This window comes from Oncorhynchus mykiss, chromosome 16 (assembly GCF_057628025.1).
Source record: "Oncorhynchus mykiss isolate SJ-2025 chromosome 16, ASM5762802v1, whole genome shotgun sequence".
In the NCBI taxonomy this organism is placed as follows: Eukaryota; Metazoa; Chordata; class Actinopteri; order Salmoniformes; family Salmonidae; genus Oncorhynchus; species Oncorhynchus mykiss.
This window is the reverse complement of record NC_143037.1, coordinates 38,400,779-38,421,880: the sequence shown is the minus strand read 5'-3', so window position 1 is coordinate 38,421,880 and position 21,102 is coordinate 38,400,779. Positions and strand designations below refer to the sequence as shown.

Genomic DNA, 21,102 nt, shown 5'->3' with positions numbered 1-21,102 from the left:
AACTGTAGAATTTCTTCACAAACTGTCAGAAACCGTCTCAGGGAAGCTCATATGTGTGCTCGCTGTCCTCACCAGAGTCTTGATCTGTTCGGCATCTTAACCGATTTCAGTGAGCAAATGCTCACCTTCAATGACCACTGGCACGATGAAAAACTGTCCTCTTAATGGATGAACCCCGGTTTTAACTGTACCCGGGCAGATGGCAGACAGTGTATATGGCGTCATGTGGGCGAGCAGTATGCTGATGTCAACGTTGTGAACAGAGTGCCCCATGGTGGCAGTAGAGTTATTGTATGGGCAGGCATAAGCTACGGACAATGAACACAATTGCATTTTATCGATGGCAATATGAATGCACAGAGATACCGTGATGAGATCCTGAGGCCCATTGTCGTGCCATTCATCCATCACCATCACCTCATGTTTCAGCATGATAGTGCACGACCACATGTCGCAAGGATCTGCACTCAATTCCTGGAAGCTGAAAATGTCCCAGTTCTTCCATGGCTTGTATACTCACCAGACATGTCACCCATTGAGCATGTTTGGGATGCTCTGGATCAACGTGTACGACAGCGTGTTCCAGTTCCCGCCACTATCCAGCAACTTCACACAGCCATTGAAGAGGAGTGGGACAACATTCCACAGGCCACAATCAACAGCCTGATCAACTCTATGGGAAGGAGATGTGTCGCGCTGCATGAGGCAAATGGTGGTAACACCAAATACTGACTGGTTCTGATCCACACCCTACCCTTTTAACGGTATCTGTGACCAACAGATGCATATCTATATTCCCAGTCATGTGAAATCCATAGATTAGGGCCTAATTCATTCCCCCCCGTGTTTTATCACTGGAATGTGTTACAAAATGAGGCAACAGTGTGCTTTAAGACCATGCGGACTGCTCTGAGCGGTCGGGTAGGTGTGTTTATCCGAATGGATAAAATCAAATAAAGAAATACCCTCCCACTTCTAAAACCAAAGTTGCGCCCCTGCCTGTAAACACAATAATTTCTAATTTCAGCATGTCGTGTTTAAGTTCTGAATTTTAAGTAAATCGATTACATCTATTCCCTCGCTAGACTAGTCTGCCTGTTAAGTTCTGTTTTGCAGGTAGCTTCTCTCTACATGTGATTTCACTTCACACTTAAGTTATCTTACATGTTATTTAGATACTAATCCTGTTGAGAACAATATTCAAGCAGGATGCGTACGTTTTCTATGTCCAGTGATGGTCAGGTATTGTTCACTATGCGACTACCAAACATCGGTTCGACTTTAAGCCGTTAAGTCTGAGCTGCTATATAATATATAAAATGTTCTATACTGTTACAGTTTTACACCGTTTCAACTATAGAACTGGAGGTTTATGGAAAGCCTAGCCCTGACTCTGGTTCAGTTCTTGATTGGAGTTTGGCTGGCTGTCAAGTTATGGTTACATACACATTAAAGAGGAAAGTACAGGGAGAACATAGACAACTGACAGGCTGACAGCTACAGCCTGAACAGAGATGAGATGATGACTTTAAGGAATGAAAATGAATAAAGTCATGAAATAGAAACTAAGTAATATACACAACTGAAATATTGTATTATTTCATAGTAATTTCCCATTTTCCATTGATGTCTACCCAATATTTTAAATCTTTGGCTATTGAATGTTCATTAAAAAGCTCTAAATTCATTGTTATGTCATTATTTTATAAAGCATTTCATGTTTAAAAAAAAAAGTTCAACTGAAATCCGGGATAATTTTTTTTATAATCAAACCGGAACCTAACCGACCTCAAAAACCACTAATCCCTCAGCACTAAATGCCAGACAACCAGTTAGTTAGCTGAATAAACTGCAAGCAATGACATTTTCAAGTCATAGCATGAACTGACATGATTAAGTTGGTACTAAATTGCATTTATGGTTGCGTTACACTAACTTAATGACAAAATCATATGGTTAAAATCCTATTTTCTACGCACATACACAATGAATTTTCTCCCCAGTCAATTCACTACTGTGGCTAGGATCAGCATTCACCAAGGTAGCAAAAGAAGCCTGCGCACAACTTACATGCCGGGTGTGCTGTACCTTATCGCAGTTTTGACACTCGAACTGCTTGCCGCTGTCGTGGGACATCTGGTGGCGGATGAGGTTGGACTTCCAGTTGAAGGCCTTGGGACACTGGTCACACTTGTACTCTCGCTCCTCTGTGTGCACAATCATGTGTTGGCCCAGACTGGACAGGGAGCACAGACACACAGTCATTCAGGATGAGGAAACTCTTCAAATCATTAGTGTAGAGGTAATGGTACCACTGTGTGTGTCCAGACTGGACAGGGAGCACAGACACACAGTCATTCAGGATGAGGAAACTCTTCAAATCATTAGTGTAGAGGTAATGGTACCACTGTGTGTGTCCAGACTGGACAGGGAGCACAGACACACAGTCATTCAGGATGAGGAAACTCTTCAAATCATTAGTGTAGAGGTAATGGTACCACTGTGTGTGTCCGTGCGTGCTCGCTTATGTGCGTGTGTATGTGTGTGCGTGTGCATGTTTGTGTGTGTGTGTGTGTGTGTGTGTGCGCTGCACCTGTACTCATCGGGGAAGATCTTCTCGCAGTCCTTGCACTCGTGGACAGACTCGTGGTCGCTGTCGTCACAGCCCTGCTTGAAGTCCTCGTTGCTGAGAGTGTCGAACAAGGACCCGGCGCTGGAACAAAAGCACTTCTGGTGCCGCTGCAGCTCCAGGGCAGAGGTGAACAGCTCGTCACAGTCCTCACAGCGGTACATCTGTTTGTCTGTGGTACAATCTGACTATTTATTTTTCGGAAATGTGTCTTTTGCAAAAACAGACAACACACACTTGTGAGTAGCTTGTAGGTTAGATAAGGTCCCTCTACACACACACACACACTAAGGGTAAAAGGCTGAGCAGGATAACTACATAGCTCCCCAGCCAACATCCATCTGTGATCCCAAACTGAACAAACAATCATAAACAGGAACCAGAAATGTCTAACATTTCAAGTTTAGAAAAGATAAACCTCTCACTCTCCTGTCCAAGCGAATCAAGTGCATTTTCAAATGCTTAAACAACCACTCTATCATTAGCTTTGACCTAAAACATAAACACATCTAGGAACAATAAAATGTAGCCTGGGATAGTCAGCTTTACATCTTAATTAACACATAGCTAATTACTTTTCAGTCCAGTGGTGGCGGCTGTTTAGTGGCTTTAGGCTATAGCACGCAAAGGAAGCAAAAGGCTAAACATTTGTCATTACTTTCCAGGTTGATAGCCTTTGAAATGAGTTTCCCAACCAAGGTAAAACCAATGGAACTGTGAGGCAGGCAATTTCAATGGCGGCTTTCTGACCTGGGCACCAAATTCAACAACTCAGGCCAAGTTGAAGAGAGGGGGAGGGAATGTGGGAGTGTAGGGTGGATGTTGTCCAAGAAGAATGAGCCATGTGTGTTTAGGCTAGGTTGCAGAGTGACAAAGCCAGGCATGGACACCCCAGATGTGCCCCCCTAGCTGTGTTTTCTGTAGATGTCACGTTCTGACCTTTATTTCCTTTGTTTTGTATTTAGTTAGTATGGTCAGGGCGTGAGTTGGGTGGGCAGTCTATGTTTGTTTTTCTATGATTTGGGTATTTCTATGTTTCAGCCTAGTATGGTTCTCAATCAGAGGCAGGTGTCATTAGTTGTATGGGAGGGAGTATGGCTACGCCAGGTAGGAGACCTGAGCCAACTTCCTGTGGTTACCGGGGGGCTAGAGAGACCGGGCAGGCACCGTGTTATGCTGTGGAGCGCACGGTGTCCCCAGTGTGGGTGCACAGCCCGGTGCGGTACATTCCAGCTCCGCGTATCGGCCGGGCTAGAGTGGACATCGAGCCAAGTGCCATGAAGCCGGCTCTACGCATCTGGTCTCCAGTGCGTCTCCTTGGGCCGGCTTACATGGCACCAGCCTTGCGCACGGTGTTGGGCTATGCTATTCCACCTCGCCGCACTGGCAGGGCGACCGGAACCATTCAACCGGGTAAGGTTGGGCAGGCTCGGTGCTCAAGAGCTCCAGTGCGCCTGCACGGGCCGGTCTATCCGTCACCACCTCCACGCACCAGCCCTCCGGTGGCAGCTCCCCGCACCAGGCTGTCTCTCCGGCCCATCCTTACAGGGGCTCCCTCCTCTCCAGCGCTGCCGGAGTCTCCCGCCTCTCCGGCGCTACCAGAGCCTTCCTCCTCTCCAGCGCTGCCGGAGTCTCCCGCCTCTCCAGCGCCGCCAGTGCCGCCCGTCTGCCCAGCGCCGCCCGTCTGCCAGGGGCCGCCGGTGCCGCCCGTCTGCCAGGGGCCGCCGGTGCCGCCCGTCTGCCAGGGGCCGCCCGTCAGCCAGGGGCCGCCGGTGCCGCCCGTCAGCCAGGGGCCGCCGGTGCCGCCCGTCAGCCAGGGGCCGCCGGTGCCGCCCGTCAGCCAGGGGCCGCCGGTGCCGACCGTCAGCCAGGGGCCGCCCGTCAGCCAGGGGCCGCCCGTCAGCCAGGGGCCGCCCGTCAGCCAGGGGCCGCCCGTCAGCCAGGGGCCGCCGGGGCCGCCCGTCAGCCAGGGGCCGCCGGGGCCGCCCGTCAGCCAGGGGCCGCCAGTCAGCCAGGGGCCGCCAGTCAGCCAGGTGCCGCCTGTGCCGCCAGTCAGCCAGGGGCCGCCAGAGCCCCTCAGCCCAGGGCCGCCAGAGCCCCTCAGCCCAGGGCCGCCAGAGCCCCTCAGCCCAGGGCCGCCAGAGCCCCTCAGCCCAGGGCCGCCAGAGCCCCTCAGCCCAGGGCCGCCAGAGCAGCCGCCCCTCTGTCCCGAGCAGCCGCCCCTCTGTCCCGAGCAGCCGCCCCTCTGTCCCGAGCAGCCGCCCCTCTGTCCCGAGCAGCCGCCCCTCTGTCCCGAGCAGCTGTCCCACCTCTGTCCCGAGCTGCCCCACCTATGTCCCGAGCGGTCCCTCTGTCCAGTGGGGTCATTGAGAAGGGTGGCCATGGTGAGAAAGCCACGGAGGCGGACAATAAGGCGGACTAAGACAATGGTGAAGTGGGGTCCGCGTCCCGCGCCAGAGCCGCCACCGCGGACAGACGCCCACCCAGACCCTCCCCTATAGGTCAAGGTTTTGCGGCCGGAGTCCGCACCTTTGGGGGGGGGGGGGGGTACTGTCACGTTCTGACCTTTATTTCCTTTGTTTTGTATTTAGTTAGTATGGTCAGGGCGTGAGTTGGGTGGGCAGTCTATATTTGTTTTTCTATGATTTGGGTATTTCTATGTTTCGGCCTAGTATGGTTCTCAATCAGAGGCAGGTGTCATTAGTTGTCTCTGATTGAGAATCATACTTAGGTAGCCTGGGTGTCACTGTGTTTGTGGGTGATTGTTCCTGTCTCTGTGTTTGCACCAGATAGGACTGTTTTGCGTTTTCACATTTCTTGTTTTTGTTAGTTTATTCATGTGAAGTGATTTATTAAAACATGAATAACCACCACGCTGCGCTTTGGTCCGCCTCTCGTTCAGATGAAGAAAACCATTACAGTAGATGTAGATGCTGCCGGGCCTGCCAGTTGCGCAGACCAGGACAGAGGCTACAGTGCCTTCAGAAAGTATTCATACCCTTTGACTTATTCTACATGTTGTTGTGTTTCAGCCTGAATTCAAATTGGATTAAAAAAATAATAATTCTCAACCACCTACACACAATAGCTCATACTGACAAAGTGAAAACATGTTTTTAGAAATTGTAGCAAATTATTGAAAAGAAATGCAGATCCCTTATTCAATGTTAGAAGCAGCTTTGGCAGCGACTATAGCTGTGATTCTTTCTGGGTAAGTTTTGCACACCTGGATTGTAAAATAATTGCACATTATTCTTAAAGAAAAAACTTTAAGCTCTGTCAAGTTGGTTGTTGATCTTTGCTACACAGCCATGTTCAAGTCTTGCCATAGATTTTCAATTCAATTTAAATCAAAACTGTAACTAGGCCACATCTTGGTAAGCAACTACAGTGTATATTTGACCTTGTGTTTTACGTTATTGTCCTGCTGAAAGGTGAATTTGTCTCAGTGTCTGTTGTAATGCAGACTGAACCAGGTTTCCTCTAGGATTTTGCCTGCGCTTAACTCTATTCGGTTTATTTTTATCCTAAAAAAACTCACTAGTCCTTGCCGATGACAACCATACCCATAACATGATGCAGCCACCACCATGCTTGAAAATATGAAGAGTGGTACTCAGTGATGTGTTGTGTTAGTTTGCCCCAAACATAAACATTTGTATTCAGGACATATAGTTAATTTCTTCGCCACATTGTTTTCAGTTTTACTTTAGTGTGTTATTGCAAACAAATGCATGTTTTGGAATATTTATATTCTGTACAAGCTTCCTTATTTTCACCCTGTCATTTAGGTTAGTATTGTGAAGAAACTACAATGTTGTTGATCGATCATCAGTTCTCTCTTATCACAGCCATTCAACTCTATAACTGTTTTAAAATCACTGGTGGCCTCATAGTAAAATCCCTGAGCTATTTCCTTCTTCTCCAGCAACTGAGTTAGGAAGGACACCTGTATCTTTGCAGTGACTTGGTGTATTGATACACCGTCCAATGTGTAATTCATATCTTCACCATGCTAATAGGGATATTCAGTGTCTGTTTTTTTTTGTTTTTTTACCCATCATTTGCAAGGCATTGGAAAACCTCCCTGGTCTTTGTGGTTGAATTTATGTTTGAAATTCACTGCTCGAGTGAGGGACCTTACCGATAATTGTATGTGTGGGTTACAGAGATTAGTTATTTATTCAACAACCATGTTCAACACTGTTATTGCACAGAGTGAGTCCATGCAACTTATGTGACTTGTTAAACACATGTTTACTCCTGAACTTATTTAGTCTTGCCATAACAAAAGGGATTGAATACTTATTGACTCAAGACATTCAGCTTTTCATTTTAACTTAATTTGTAAACATTTCGAAAAACATAATTCCACTTTGACATTATAGGGTATTGTGTGTAACCCAGTGACAAAATATATTCGAAATTTAACCCATTTTAAATTCAGGCTGTAACACAACAAAATGTGGAAAAATTCAGAGGGTGTGAATACTTTCTGAAAGCACTGTATCTGAGAAGAGCAGAAACAGTATAGAAATCTGCCAAAAAGCAATTAGTAGCCAAAAATGGTGTCACTCCTGGACAACTTTTTAGCTTTAACATTCCCCTACATTTGGCCGTTTGGAACACTTTTACAAATTAGCCTCATTGGGTAATCTAAACAAATATAATATTACATTTAAAAAAATGCTATTGATAGATAGAGCTTTGCCTTATGTGATGGGTTTAGGGACAATGAAATTGGAAGCGCATATAACAGTATCGTTTCATTGCACTGACTGACGGTAGCCACCTGTCCATGATCCTGAATAGATGGTTACGGTATGTGATATTTGAATGAGCGCATCTAGGGCTACCAGTCTTCGTGGGGCTTTTCTTCAACATCGCGTGCTGTCTTGCGCGGAAAATGACAGTTGTGTACAGTATATGGCTGCATTTCAGATAGGCCTAAAACAACATGTTGTATATAGCACTAGTATGACCAACACCGTGTGTAGCCTACTAAACGAAGTAAGCAAATGTTCACTCTGGTATCATTACATTTGCATTACTGTAAAAGTGATGTCAATACTATGAAAACAACACACCGCCTCCTCTTCTCTCCCTCCCTGCGATCTTGCGTGTGCATGTGCGTTTGGAACTAGAAAATAGTGCATACCTGGAGAAAATGCGGATTGGTTACACTCATTGAATAGTGTTACACATTCGACAGCAATATGTAGCCTATCGTTCTAATTATTAGAGTGTAATTAAGCAATGAAGCCTGGAAGAGTCTTTGATAGCCTAGTGTCGAGCTGATCTGTGCGTGATGGTATGCACAAATGATGTGCAGACCTACCGCAGCAGCTACGGCTGCATTGCAAATACACTTGTAGGCCTGTGTCGTAGTGGGGCGCATATCCTTCTTGTGTTATTGGGCTTCTATAAAACGACGGTTGTTGATGTGTCCGACTACGTTTCAGATCCATTTTTGTACATTTGAACGGCAGTAGGACCAATGGACCTTGTTTTATTAAGGCTCTAAAGCAATACTAACTGTGCCCCCTCTCAGACATGTCATCCTGGAGCCGGGCCTGCTACGTTGGCACCCACCCTGTCCCAGCATCGCCATGACCTGACTTTACCTGAACTATCAACTCAAGTTGATTCAAAATGACTTCGAGTGTATGGCTCACCTAGTTCATACTGTATGCCATTTATTCAGCTGGCAATAACCAGATGCATTAAAAGGGGAGAAGTGTAGCAACAGCACTTTGTCTAAAGATGGATTTGAACAAATGACCCTCTGGTCTCAATTGTCCATTACTTCCATCTCAAAGGCTATACATGCATAGCTGCCACCAAAGCCATATAACTCATTTACTGTGTGTGAACTGTTCCCTCCCAAGATGAAAAACTCCTCACCGCTCAGAATATTTGGATGTGGCACTTTTGAAGGCTGCGACATCTTTCCAGTAACAGCCTTATGACGCGCTTGTGAGGCTTTATTAGCCTACTTGTTTTATTACACCGACTACGAGGCTTTGTCAAATCAAAAAACACTTCAAGGAGGAATTTAAACTTGAGGACTCGTCAGAGCCGCACCTAGCCATCGATTTCACCGCTGGAAGACATTAGACTCGAGACCTACAATGCCAGGGGAAGCGTGCACAGTGTTTTGGAGCGCAGCGCGCAAATAATCATTTTGTCGCCATAATCTATTGAATGAATCGACCAGTAACACTCAGCAGTAGAGCGAGCATGAATGGGGAGGAGGGTGTGTGAAAGCGCACATAAATGGGAGACTAATAGCTCTCTTTGAGAGGTAGGGGAACAAAGTGACTAATCTGCGAGCATGGGTGAGGTCTCGGAGCCTCCTCAAGCCCCACTCCAAGTCCCAGCTCCGATAAACCAGCCGAGGAGAGCTGTGCAACACCAAGCTCTTCCTCTTCTTTCCCCCTTTCTCCCTCTTTTCTCTTGCGCACACACGCACACGCACACAGTCTACCTTTCATTTTGACACTAATTCACACACTGGTAAAGTGTCAATGTTGTTTCTGTTTGTCTCTTTCTTTTATAGACACTAGCGCACATCTATTTCTTACCCTTTCATCCTCTCTCCTGTTCTTTGGCAAAAAGATCTGAGGGAGGCTCAAATTGCAGCTATGAAATATCATAATATCAGGGGTGCTGAGGAGTATTTTTTTGTGGAGGAAAACTCATTCTGATTGGCTGGGCCTGGCTCCACAGTGGGTTGGCCTGGTTCCCAAGTGGGTGGACCTACCCATGGCTGCGCCCTTGCACAGTCATGTGAAATCCATAGATTAGGGCCTAATTAATTTATTCAATTTACTTCCTGATATGAACTGTAACTCAGTAAAATCTTTGAAATTGTTGCATGTTGGGTTGATATTTTGGTTCAGTATAATATCCTATATTCCTTCTGATGCACGGTGAGGTAAGTAGGTCAAAGTTAAATCCCACATTAAATCCTTCACTTCAAACATAATAGCTGTCTAATCCTTCCCAAAAAACATCAGTTCTACTTCAAGAAATAGACCATGGCATCATGTTCCTTGCATCGGGTCTTCATAGATAAAGCCTATAATGTTTTCTACATCCCTAAATGTTCGAGGTTATTGACCGCTGTCACATCTAGTTCTACGAGGTATTTGTTAAGTGATAGCGGACCCACTATGCTCAAGCTTTTCGCTGCACCCGCAATAACATCTGCTAAACACTTGTGACAAATAACATTTGATTTTGATTTACAATTGTTCGAGGATGGATGAGGACTGAGTTCGTCATTGATCGGGTGTTAGTTTAGGCTATGTATTGTCTGATTGAATGTAGACAGGTCTTTAGGCCAAATATTTTCCCCCAAATAAGCTTTTTATAGATGTCAATTTGGAAAAAGATCCAAAACGTCATTATTTTTGCCCCAAATCTGTATCTAAAATAATTATTAAAAGATCCAAAACAAAATGTTATTTTGGAGTTAATTTAAATATGCGCTAATGATGGCATTAATCTTACCTTCTAGGTTTAGTGCCATCGATCCCTCGGGGAAAATTCCTTCCTTCATATACACCAATAGCTCTTCCCCCACTTCAATATCCCTAATAGCTTTATAATCAATCTGTAAAATAGAAAAGAGAGGGAGAGAAAGCGGTTAGGGACAGTGTAGTCAACAAAAAGCTATAGGGCCTAATTCGTTTTCATATTTAGCTTGCTTGACGTACAAATTAATTTAAGTACGATTTAGGTTTCTAGTCTACTTTACATCCATTGTTTATCATATAAACACTTGATAGTCAATGCATAATATTTATTATTGTTTCTAAAAATCGATTTTTTTTTTATTCTAGGAGGCAATAAATATTTTTGATAAGTAACAATAATTAGGCTGATGACGCTTTAGTTTTTGGTTTGAAACCTCCACACTCAAACCCATTGTTATTAGAATGCATGCAGACTCCAAGCGCCAAAACATTTGACAATGTTGAATTCAACGAGCCAGTTACAAGCATACTTTGGGGTAAAAACGAAATTATAGTTCAAGTACAAGTCCTGACGATTGAAATAAAAGGCCAATTAAATGAAATGTCACATACCTGGAGTGCATTGTTTTACAGTAGTTCATATCCGTGCGCATTTGTAATTAAACATTTCTAAAACATGTAGGCCCCACACTGGGTATAAACTGAGCGACTGAAACATGTTAGAGGTGGCAATACATCTATTTATTAGCTTACAGTGAAAGAGCAACACCAGAAAATGCTAAATAGGCCCGAATAAAATGCACACATTTTTAGCACAACATGTTGTCATTTAACTGATTTCAACTGAAAATATAATGTTGAATTAAATAGCAAATGTCGCTGAATTATGAGCAAAACATGTAAACTACAGTTTTATACAAACACCAAGCAATGAACAATATACAAATAGGCTACACATTTGAAATTAACCAGCCTTAATGCGTCCTGTGCGGACGCATGGGGGCGCTCAGCACCAACTTATTCATCAACGACACACACATATATACATATATATACACACACACACACACACATACATACATACATACATACATACATACATACATACATACATACATACATACATACATACATATATACATATATATATACATATATATACATACACATACATATACATACATATACATACATATACATACATATACATATATATATATATATATATATATATATATATATATACACACGTGCGCGCACACACACACACACACACACACACACACACACACACACACACACAGAGAGAGAGACAGACACAGCAGAAGAGTTGGCTATGAGAGGTAAAACACACACATTCACACAAGATAGTAAAATTGTAGTAACTTCATCCAATACTTTTATCAGTCCAATGCTATGTTGTGAGCGTTGAGGGGTGGCTTAGAAGCTAGGCCAAATATTCAAAATCACCTAGAAGAGGAGCCAAATTTTTCAAACAAAATACACTTATTATATTTATAATTATCAGTGGTAGTATCTGTTTACGCATAGGCTTTTACGTGACAGACATCTTTATCTCTGACCTTGCTGTTCTCCATGTGGTGGTAGAGTTTGGAAAGGAGAGTCGTGGTTGTTAGAGCTTCCCTTTGTAACAGTAGTATTGTCTGAATGGAGTTGGCAACACAACCCATAGTATCATTACAGGATCTCTCCCCGGCCGGGGCTGGGGAGCCAGCCAGGGCCGGGGAGTGAGAGGAGACAGGTGGCCAGGCAGGCAAGCAGGCTGCGGTGTGTCCTCCCTGGTTGGAGCTGAAGCAGGCACTCTATAGTCTGTGTGAGCGTGTCTTTGATGATGAGCTCACTCCTCCTCCCCTTCTTATCTCAAACCAAAGGATTGGTTCATCTGCCAAAGAGACCCCTCCCCACAGTCCCATCTCTGCTCTCTATGATGATGTAAATAATGTATCTAAGTCAACTGGTTTTAAACACACACACACATGGAGCGATAAAAATCCAGTCTAGGTGCGTGAGGCTTGACGTAGTCATAGTTCTAAAGGCTTTCCAAACTACGCAGAGCAAACAATGGGTTTTAGTTCAGCCTTTACACAGTCTAGGTGCGTGAGGCTTGACGTAGTCATAGTTCTAAAGGCTTTCCAAACTACGCAGAGCAAACAATGGGTTTTAGTTCAGCCTTTACACAAGTCTAGGTGCGTGAGGCTTGACGTAGTCATAGTTCTAAAGGCTTTCCAAACTACGCAGAGCAAACAATGGGTTTTAGTTCAGCCTTTACACAAGTCGCTGCTACGCCTGTTTTTACTTGTTATCTTTCACCACATGCGTTTAACAGTTTGTGCCAAAGACTTAAACAAGGGCATGAAACATTTGGATATGTTCAGAATAATTGGCATCAACCGACTTTGTTATCATAAATGCAACCTGCTACATTGAGTAAACTACACATGGAGGCTAATTGCAACATGTGATCCCTATACATTTTTGAAAGGATTTCAACTTCAAAGTCATTTGATTATGTGCAACTTAAACTCACAATTGCCCGGTATAAAATAAATAGTGACACGGTTATTTAACTATTTAACAATGACATTTGACATGTTTGCAATCCACTATAATAACATGTAGCTTACCCTTTGATAGGCCTACCTTGTACCAAATGTGTTTACTCAATATATATGTCTTATCCCTCTGCCAATGTATTCTGTTTTTCTTACATCGTTGACAAACGAGACCTAGGATATATCTCTGCTTTTCACTATCCACAATGTGAGTGAAATAAACACGTTGAAGAATAGAGATCTATCTATTCATGCAAAATAAGATCGTTGTTAATAATGCTTGTAAATACAAATTGTAGGTCTATTTGTTTCTTTTTAACTCAAACATGTATAATTCTTTTAAAACTCATCTTCAGTAATGTTATGTAGGAGAACATAAAGCTCAATTTCTTAGATTCAAACACTGAATGGTAGCTGTTTCTGGTTAACAATTAGGTGAGCAAGTTTTTATGGTAACTTACTTGCAGCCAGTTACCTGTAAGTTACTGTAAAAAAAAGGTGCAATATGTTACTGTAAATTACAAATAAAGTTTGGTTTAACAGTACACGTGTGTGCACGTGTGTGTGCGTGTGTATCGTCCCTTAGTGAGAATGAGACTGCACAGATAGGGAGGGGGCAGTACATGGCTCCCGAGTGGCGCAGTTGTCTGAGACACTGCATCTCAGTGCAAGATGCGTCACTGCAGTACCTGGTTCAAATCCAGGCTGCATCACATCTGGCCGTAATTGGGAGTCACACAGAGGGTTGGCCCCGTGTTTTCCAGGTAGGCCATCATTGTAAGTAATCTGTTTTTAACTGACTTGCCTGGTTAAATAAATACATTACTTTACACACACATCCTATTTATCAACAGAGAGTGTGTGTTTAAACCAGGGTGAAAGGGGAGATCAAACAACGTTGGGGTGTAGGGGGGCCTTGTCCTCTTCAGACACAAAAGACGAGGACCGCGTGACAAGTTGGTGAACGTGCCTCCAAACGTCGTCTCTGTGACACTGTGAGCAGTGTAGTCTACGTTTACTACCCGAGACAGAACACCGCTCTGTGTCCGAGGACAGTGTAGTCTACGTTTACTATCCGAGACAGAACACCGCTCTGTGTCCGAGGACAGTGTAGTCTACGTTTACTATCCGATACAGAACACTGCTCTGTGTCCGAGGACAGTGTAGTCTACGTTTACTATCCGAGACAGAACACCGCTCTGTGTCCGAGGACAGTGTAGTCTACGTTTACTATCCGAGACAGAACACCCCTCTGTGTCCGAGGACAGTGTAGTCTACGTTTACTATCCGAGACAGAACACCGCTCTGTGTCCGAGGACAGGCTTTTGGCTATAGGGAAACGGGCCTTCCGTAATTCTATGTGACCTTGGATTTCGTAGGTGGAAATGTATTAGGACTGGGATGCTCCCAAACCAGCTGAAGCTCTGTCCCTCTCTCCAACAAACACACATGACGGCTTACTGCCTATCCGGCTTCCTTCATTTGCTTAACCTTCAGGTGAGGAACCTGCATCCTGATTTAGAATGATTTGAGAAAGAGAGAGAGAGTATGTGTGAGCTCTCCGTGGCGTGCAGTCCTACCAGCTACTTCTGCTCTACACACCACGAAGAGCTCACACATACTCTACGTACTTGATGCTCTTTTGACAAACGGCTTAAGAGCATCTTGAGAAATGAGGGCTGTGAGGTTCAGAGGTCAATCAATGGGCTCTCTGAATGGCTGAGGTCTAAAGAGGAAGGAAGCCCCCTCCCTATCTGTGCAGCCTCATCCTCACTAAAGGACGACACACACACACACACACTCACGGACACATGCTTGCACGTACATACTCTCACACACTCAAACACAACTGTTATTTCACAATAAATATATTTAACAAAATCACTTTCATTCATTCAAACTTTGGTCAATATTGACGATCATAGAAATATTTTTTCTTGTTCAATGAAAGAATGTTAATTATTTATACATTTAAATGTATGAAATATATTCAAAATGCATGTCACGTTCTGACCTTAGTTCCTTTATTATGTCTTTGTGTTAGTTTGGTCAGGGTGTGAGATGGGTTGGGTAGTCTATGTTCTTTTTTCTATATAGTATTTATGTGTTTGGCCTGGTATGGTTCTCAATCAGAGGCAGGTGTCGTTCGTTGTCTCTGATTGAGAATCATACTTACGTAGCCTGTTTTCCCCATTTTAGTTGTGGGTGATTGTTTTCTGTCTCTGTCTCTTCACCAGACAGAACTGTTTCGTTTTCGTTCGTTCTCCTTGTTATTTTGTTTTTGGTGTTCAGAGTTAATAAATTATCAACATGGACACGTACCACGCTGCATATTGGTCCGATCCTTCATACTCCTCCTCAGAGGAAGACGACGAACGTTCCAACGCAGTACTGCCTTAATTGTTTAAATTTGCATGATTTTCTTCTGATACACTACAACATTATTAACAAACAAGTAAATGTGTAAATAAATGATCTACTGGGGTTTTAAAAGGTTGCTGCCATATTCGAATTTGCCTGTCGTGCACAAATGTCCATAAACTCATGCATTGTGCATGCTGACCAAAAAAGCGGAGAAGTACTAAGTTAGATAAATGATAAATTTTTTGCATTGTGAGTGTGTGTGGTGTTAGTAAATGAATAAAAAGCCACCAGACAAAACGAGCTTCACAAACAATAGCAAAGCAGCACATTAAATTCAAACAACAAAACAACCCATTACATGTGGGGCAGGCCACACCCCCACAATATAGATATTTGATTTGGTCGGTGTCAAAAAGGCACCCTATTCACTACATAGTGCACTAACTTTCACCAGAGAGCTGTGCACGTAATAGGGAATAGGGTTTTCAGACTGTAGCAGAGGACATAACTGTGAAAGGATTAGGGCTAACCCAGGTCCACTCTGGTCTAGGCTGATAACATATACCCAGCTTCCGAGTTATGTCCCGACCCGTTGCTGTGGCTGTTTGGCAACACCTTTCCCACAAGGTACATCTAGAATTGGTAGACGGTTCTGATTGAAGAGTCGTGGTTTGCATTGTCGAGTGGTGCCCAGGAAAGAATAACATCAAATTGTTAGATGCTACCACCCCTCTCCAAATCAAAACCAAACATGGATTCCATGTTGTGTCTCGCTTAGCGTGCTTCAGACCTGTTTGTCAGCCTCACAATTGGGCAACATGCTGCTGCAGATGGGAAATAGAATAGAGCTTGTGGGTGCAAACATTGATATCCATGTTAGGTTTTGATTTGGAGGGTTGGTGGTAGCATCAAACAATTAGATTGAATACTTTCTTGGGCACTGCTCAGTGATGCAAATGATGAGTTTTCCATCAGAAGCGTGTACTTTATTACTAAATTAGCTAGTTTGTCCTCTTCCCTACTACTACAGATATACAGTGTCATTGACGTAAGGTTACTCATTGGCTAGAGCATCTTTGAGGAGAGAGCATATGACTGGTGAGAGATGTAAGAGGCACACAGGCATTGGGGTTAGGTTCAGCTGGGTTCTCTGGCCAAGTGACTGGTCGAGTGTGGGCATTCCTTCAGGAGTGTTCCATTTCCAGGTTTCCTTTTTGGACGGGCTTGTGGCTGGCTCCCAGAGAAGGACCCGGAGTGGTTAGGAGACGTGGGCGTGTCAGCGTATTATTATTCTACCTCACGAGTGACTTCCTCAGCAAGGCACTGACAGCCTTGGACCCACAACAGAGCCATTACTTTACTCATCATGCACACGCACACACACACACTCTCAATCTCTCCCTCGCCCAGTCTGCTGTCCCACATGCTTCAAGATGACCACCATTGTTCCTGTTCCCAAGAAAGCTAAGGTAACTGAACTAAATTACTATCACCCCGTAGCGACATCATGAAGTGCTTTGAGAGACTAGTTAACCCACTGCCCCAATAGATCAAAGGATGACGCAATTGCCATTGCACTGCACACTTCCCTATCCCATCTGGACAAGATGAATACCTATGTAAGAATGTTGTTCATTGAATATTGCTCAGCCTTCAACACCATAGTATCCTCCAAGCTCATCATTAAACTCGGGATCCTGGGTCTGTATCCTGCCCTGTGCAACTAGGTCCTAGACTTTCTGACCAGCCGCCCCCAGGTGGTGAAGGTAGGAAACAACATCTCCACTTCGCTGATCCTCAACACAGGGGCCACACAAGGGTGCAGGCCTCTCCTGTAATCCCTGTTTATCCATGACGGCCAAGCACACCACAAATTCAACAATCAAGTTTGAAGATGAAGCAACAGTGGTATGCCTGATTACAAACAACAACGAGACAGCCTACAGGGAAGCGGTGAGAGCCCTGGCGGAGTGGTGCCAGGAAAATAACCCCTCCCTCAACGTCAACAAACAGCAGAGGGAGCACGACCCCATCCACCCGGTCTCACAGGAAGAAGATAATCAAGGACCTCAGCCACCTGAGCCACGGCCTGTTCACCCCGCTCATCCGGAAGGCGAGGTCAGTACAGGTGCATCAAAGCTGGGAGACTGAAAAACAGCTTCTATCTCAAGTCCATCAGACTGTTAAATAGCCATCACTAGCCGGCCTCCACCCAGTAGCCTGCCCTGAACTTAGTCACTCTCCTATCAGGTTACTCAACCCTGCACCTTAGAGGCTGCTGCCATTTGTACATAGACATGGAACTCTGGTCACTTTAATAATGTTTACATGCTGTTTTACCAATTTAATATGTACATACTGTATTCTAGTCAAATCCATCCTGTCCAACTATTAACCTCCATATACTATTCTATCCAAGTATTCTTCAGATATACTATATATTATATCCAACTGCTACATACATCCCATCACATACAATACCAGTCAAAAGTTTAGACACACCTACTCATTCCAGGGTTTGTCTTTATTTTTAGAATAATAGTGAAGACATCAAAACCATAAAATAACAAATATGGAACCATGTAGTAACCAAAGAAATATCTAAATATATTTTATATTTGAGATTCTTCAACGTAGCCACTCTTTGCCTTGATAACAGCTTTGCACACTTTTGGATTTCTCTCCACAAGGTTCATGAAGTAGTCACCTGGAATGCATTTCAGTTAACAGCTGTGCCTTGTTAAAAGTGCATTTGTGGAATTTCTTTCATTCTTAATGTGTTTGAGCCAATCAGTTGTGTTGTGACAAGGTAGGGTTGGTATACAGAAGATAGCCCTATTTGGTAAAAGACCAAGTCCATATTATGGCAAGAACAGCTCAAATAAGCAAAGAGAAATGACAGTTCATCATTACTTTAAGACATGAACGTCAGTCAATCCAGAAAATGTCAAGAACTTTGGAAGTTTCTTTATGTGCTGTCGCAAAAAGCATCAAGCATTACGATGAAACTGGCTCTCATGAGGACTGCCACAGGAAAGGAAGACCCAGAGTTATCTCTGCTGCAGAGGATAAGTTCATTAGAGTTACCAGAGAAATTGCAGCCCAAATAAATGCTTCATAGAGTTCAAGTAACAGACACAACATCAACTGCCTAGTTAAATAAAGGTTAAATTAAATAAAAAAGGAGACTGCGTGAATCAGGCCTTCATGGTTGAATTGCTGCAAAGAAACCACTACCAAAGGACACCAATAAGAAGAAGAGACTTGCTTGTGCCAAGAAACACAAGCAATGGACATTAGACTGGTGGAAATCTGTCCTTTGGTCTGATGAGTCCAAATCTAAGATTTTTGGTTCCAACCGCTGGTCTTTGTGAGATGCAGAGTAGGTGAACAGATGATCTCTGCATTTGTGGTTCCCACCATGAAGCATGGAGGAGGTGGTGTGATGGTGTGGGGATGCTTTGCTGGTGACACTATCTGTGATTTATTTAGAATTCACTTAAGCAGCATGGCTATTACAGCATTCTGCAGCAATACGCCATCCCATCTGGTTTGAGCTTAATGGCACTATCATTTGTTTTCAATAGGACAATGACCCAACACACCTCCAGCCTGTGGAAGGGCTATTTTACCAAGAAGGAGAGTGACAGAGTGCTGCATCAGATGACCTGGCCTCCACGATCCCCCAACGTCAACCCAATAGATTTGGGATGAGTTGAACTGAAGAGTGAAGGAAAAGCAGCCAACAAGTGCTCAGCATATGTGGGAACTCCTTCAAGACTGTTGGAAAAGCATTCCGCATGAAGCTGGTTGAGAGAATGCCAAGAGTGTGCAAATCTGTCATCAAGGCAAAGGGTGGCTACTTTGAAGAATCTAAAATCTAAAGTATATTTTGATTTGTTCAACACTTTTTTGGTTACTACTTGATTCCATGTGTTATTTCATAGTTTTGATGTCTTCACTATTATTATACAATATAGACAATAGTAAAAAATATAGAAAACCCTTGAATGAGTAGATGTTTACAAACGTTTAACTAGTACTATATACCATATAGTACCCGTATATATTTCTATATTTCTTAATTTCATTATTTTACTTTTAGATGTGTGTATTGTGTATCGTTAGATATTACTGTACTTTTGAAGCTAGGAACACAATAATATCTCTACACCCACAAAACATCTGCTAAACATGTATGTGACTAATCAAATTTGATTTGAAACAATGACGCACATACACGCGCCCACACATACACAGACACACACACTGGCGCACTGTTCTTCCCAATGGGTAGGTAGGAAGAAGTACAATAGTCATTCCACCGAGTCTCTGACATTGCCATGTGCAGCTGATTGGAGGAGTGGGGTATCACTCACTAAACGCTGGCAGCCCATAGGAGGAGGGAGGCGCCACTCACCTGGTCTCCGCTGAGGTGACACGCCACCATGTTCTGCTCCTCAAAGGAGATGGCAGTGCGTACATACTTGAGCCAGCTCCCACCGGGCTCTGAGCCTTCGTCCAGACAGAACTTGACGTTGCCCATCTCATCCACCACCTGTTGGGACAGAGCAGATGATAACACACATACGTCAGAGGTGCACCTTTCATGCAAAGACACTGAACTGAGCCTCTATCTTCTCTAGTATGGGAGCATGTGTGAATACCTGCTTAAGAGAGCAGTAGCATTGTGGAATTGCTATTATTAGGGTTTCATTTCTTAGTCACCATCATACAGTATAAACATTTTCAGATAGAACCAGATAGTTTCACGTCACGCAACTGTTGGATACAAAGACTTTCTCAACATTGTTTGTGTGTGTCCATATCTGTTAGTAGACAGAACACTATCTGCCAAGGGCCCCTAACATTGTTTCTCCTACGAGCAGCGAGAGGAAAGAGGGAAAGGAGGGGGGAGGAGGGGAACGTTGAAAACTGTGGCTTCTTTCACATTTCTAAAGACTTCCTTTGGCACATATTGATCACCCTTTGTAATCCCCTGGGCCATCCCGAGAACGAGGGAGCGGGTTTCAGGTTACCACTTGAGAGGAGAGGAGATGGAGGAGAGGAGGAGAGGAACTCATTGTGAGGCAGAAAGTAAGGGAAGAAAACAGGAGAGTCGATCGCGAGCTGCTGTGTGGTGCTCTCTAGACGAAGGTTACACCACACATACAGTACTTCAAAGCTGCTGTGACATGATTGCTGCTAAGAACACAGGACTGAGAAATTCTCCCACTAAAGAAAACGCTAAAGGTTTCTGCGGGGCCTCAGAGCATATGTGATACACGTCCAACATCAATTTTCTCACAAAAATGTGAACATACCGGGCATGACTGAGCTTAAACTATTACAAAACAACATCAACCAAATGCCACTGACTGAATGACGAAGGCCTGGTGGCACTAGACAAGAACTTAAATGAGAACAAGACAATGACTCTCTGTAACGGTTCTCTTCTATCTCCTCCTCTGATGAAGAGGTAGAACAAGGATCGGACCAAAATGCAGCGTGTAGATTTCGATCCATGTTTTAATGAACAAACATAAAACACGAATCAATACAAACACTACAAAATAAAGAATGTGATGAACGTAACGAAAACCTAAACAGCCCTATCTGGTGAAAACACATAGACAGGAACAATCACCCACCAACACACAGTGAAACCCAGGCTACCTAAATATGGTTCCCAATCAGAGACAATGACGAACACCTGCCTCTGATTGAGAACCATATCAGGCCGAACATAGAACTGGACAAACTAGACATGTAACATAGAATGCCCACTCAGATCACACCCTGACCAACCACAACATAGAAATATACAAAGTAAACTATGGTCAGGGTGTGAGATCGACTGGCAGATCTGGAAGAGTCTGGTCGACTGGCAGATCTGGAAGAGTCTGGTTGACTGGCAGCTCTTGCTGCTCCATGCTGACTGGCTGCCCCATGCTGACTGGCAGCTCTGGCTGCTCCATGCTGACTGGCTGCTCCATGCTGACTGGCTGCTCCATGCTGACTGACAGCTCTGGCTGCTCCATGCTGACTGGCAGCT

At 44.0% G+C, this 21,102-nt stretch overlaps 1 protein-coding gene across 1 annotated transcript in view; it reads right to left on the bottom strand.

Moving 5' to 3' along the window:
* LOC110491048 (histone-lysine N-methyltransferase PRDM16) overlaps positions 1 to 21,102 on the bottom strand; it is a 135,281-nt gene that overhangs the window by 101,198 nt on the left and 12,981 nt on the right. The window contains exons 2-5 of the mRNA XM_090201595.1: positions 19,468 to 19,605; positions 10,145 to 10,247; positions 2,594 to 2,801; positions 2,071 to 2,236 (exon numbers count right to left, since the gene is read on the bottom strand). Coding sequence (XP_090057721.1) covers positions 2,071 to 2,236; positions 2,594 to 2,801; positions 10,145 to 10,247; positions 19,468 to 19,605 — 615 coding nt within the window. The remainder of the gene's footprint in view (positions 1 to 2,070; positions 2,237 to 2,593; positions 2,802 to 10,144; positions 10,248 to 19,467; positions 19,606 to 21,102) is intronic.